The 2,556-nt window shown below is 29.5% G+C and overlaps 1 protein-coding gene across 1 annotated transcript in view; it reads right to left on the bottom strand.

The window, feature by feature from the left end:
* Positions 1-909: 909 nt before the first annotated feature.
* Positions 910-2,556, bottom strand: part of LOC106476044 — a gene marked incomplete at its 3' end in the record, with an annotated part of 8,911 nt that continues 7,264 nt past the window's right edge. The window contains exon 6 of the mRNA XM_022380021.1: positions 910-1,033. Coding sequence (XP_022235729.1) covers positions 910-1,033 — 124 coding nt within the window. The remainder of the gene's footprint in view (positions 1,034-2,556) is intronic.

Raw genomic sequence — 2,556 nt, 5'->3', positions numbered from 1 at the left:
AGTATCACTTCCAGGTTTTGAGTATTATTATTAAGTACTTTTATCAGGAGTTAGAACAAGACTACAATAAAACAATATAATAGTACCACTTCCAGGTTTTGTGTATTATTAAGTACTTTATCAGGAGTTAGAACACGACTACAATAAAACAATATAACAGTATCACTTCTAGGTTTTGTGTATTATTATTAAGTACTTTTATCAGGAGTTAGAACACGACTACAATAAAACAATATAACAGTACCACTTCCAGGTTGTGTATTATTATTAGGTACTTTTCAGGAGTTTGTAGTCTTGTTCTATAAAACAATATAACAGTATCACTTCCAGGTTTTGTGTATTATTATTAGGTACTTTTATCAGGAGTTAGAACAAGATTACAATAAAACAATATAATAGTACCACTTCCAAAAAAGTACTTAATAATACACAAAACCATCAGGAGTTAGAACAAGACTACAATAAAACAATATAACAGTACCACTTCCAGGTTTTGTGTATTATTAAGTACTTTTATCAGGAGTTAGAACAAGACTACAATAAAACAATATAACAGTACCACTTCCAGGTTTTATGTATTATTATCATTAAGTACTTTTATTACAAGTTAGAAGAAGTCAACAATAAAATTACACAACAGGTTATGTGTATTATTATCAAATACTTTTATTAACAGTTAGAATCTTACTGATAAAGCTTGAAAACAATGATTACTCTTTATGCTAAATCAAATCTTACTAACTTTATCTCAATATTCTTGATATATCACCAGATAAAAAAAAACTATCATGAGATTTTTACTGGAAGAATTTTTTATTTAAAGTGAAAGCTAAGTACAGTTAGAAGTGCAATTTAATGTTTTTATGACATTCAGGAAATAGAATTGAGATACAAAAGAAAACTGAAAACTTTCTAGTCTTACCTTTCTTGACGAGTGTTTGTTTATGAGCTGGTGGTTGAGATTTTCCTGTCGATTGCTTCGAGCTTACACTTATTGGTGCCGAAGCTGTAGTTGTTTTAGTAGATTTGGGACCTGTTGAATTAAACCTTATTAAGATAATGCACGTTTAGAAAACCATAACTTAAGCAAAACCTAGAACAATGTAATCCTTTTGTAACTAAAACTTGTAGCCTTTACTCTGGAAACACTCGTTCACACCAAAATTTATGAAACATCTTGGAAAAATATCAGCACAGAAGAAAAAAGTATGGTTTTAAATCTATAACAAACTACACAAGGCAGTAACAAAGAAAGTATAAGTTCACCAAAGTAGCTTTGATTTCAAGGAAATTTTCTTGGGTTTATTTCCAAGAAACAAACAAACACTAATGGTTAAGATGGATATTTGGTAAATCAAATTACAAGGTTACACACGCACCATGATATTTATAAATACTACATTTCTAATTTGCATTTCACTAACTTTTTATTTTTTAGTGTGTATCTAAATTTAACCTGGTAGTGGGGGAGTTGTTTATCTATAAATTTAGTGGTTAAAGAGTTAATGAGTCAAAATGTGATATTTCAAACTTATAAATCCCACTAACTGTCTAGAGAGCAGTCAATTCTATGGTTGGATGATACAAAGAAGTTCTGTATAAGTGGGATACCATCTGAAATTTAGCCAGTTTTGTTTTATTCATTTAAATCAACTGACTCCTTGAGTTTCCAAATGCTGGCGAGTAAACCTAGCTCAGATTTTCTTCTGTATTAATGAAATTTTTTGATATGTATTTTATGACATGTTATGGCCCACAATTATTCAAACAAACTGTCTGTCTGTCTTTGTGTGTTAATCCACTACATCACTGAGAAACTGGTCCATGCTTCAGGACAAGGGTTATATTTGTTGAAAGTAATATAGTGAATATAGTTTTGCCATGACTTTTTGACTAATTTCCACAGATTCTTGTTACTAGATGATAAACTACGTTTGATACATTTGTAGTTACAAGTCAGATGATTACATACAAGGCATTCTGTTGTTACATTTGTAGTTACAAATCAGATGATTACATACAAGGCATTCTGTTGTTACATTTGTAGTTACAAATCAGATGACTATATACAAGATATTTTGTTGTTACATTTGTAGTTACAAGTCAGATGATTACTTACAAGTCAGATGATTACATACAAGATATTTTGTTGTTACATTTGTAGTTACAAGTCAGATGATTACATACAAGATATTTTGTTGTTACATTTGTAGTTACAAGTCAGATGACTATGTACAGGATATTTTGTTGTTACATTTCGAGTTACAAGTCAGATGACTATATACAAGATATTTTGTTGTTACATTTGTAGTTACAAGTCAGATGACTATATACAAGATATTTTGTTGTTACATTTGTAGTTACAAGTCAGATGACTATATACAAGATATTTTGTTGTTACATTTCGAGTTACAAGTCAGATGATTACATACAAGATATTTTGTTGTTACATTTCGAGTTACAAGTCAGATGATTACATACAAGATATTTTGTTGTTACATTTGTAGTTACAAGTCAGATGACTATATACAAGATATTTTGTTGTTACATTTGTAG

Source organism: Limulus polyphemus, unplaced genomic scaffold (assembly GCF_000517525.1).
Source record: "Limulus polyphemus unplaced genomic scaffold, Limulus_polyphemus-2.1.2 Scaffold9694, whole genome shotgun sequence".
Taxonomy (NCBI): domain Eukaryota; kingdom Metazoa; phylum Arthropoda; class Merostomata; order Xiphosura; family Limulidae; genus Limulus; species Limulus polyphemus.
Note: the sequence above shows the minus strand (reverse complement) of the source record. Positions and strands in the feature narration are given on the sequence as shown.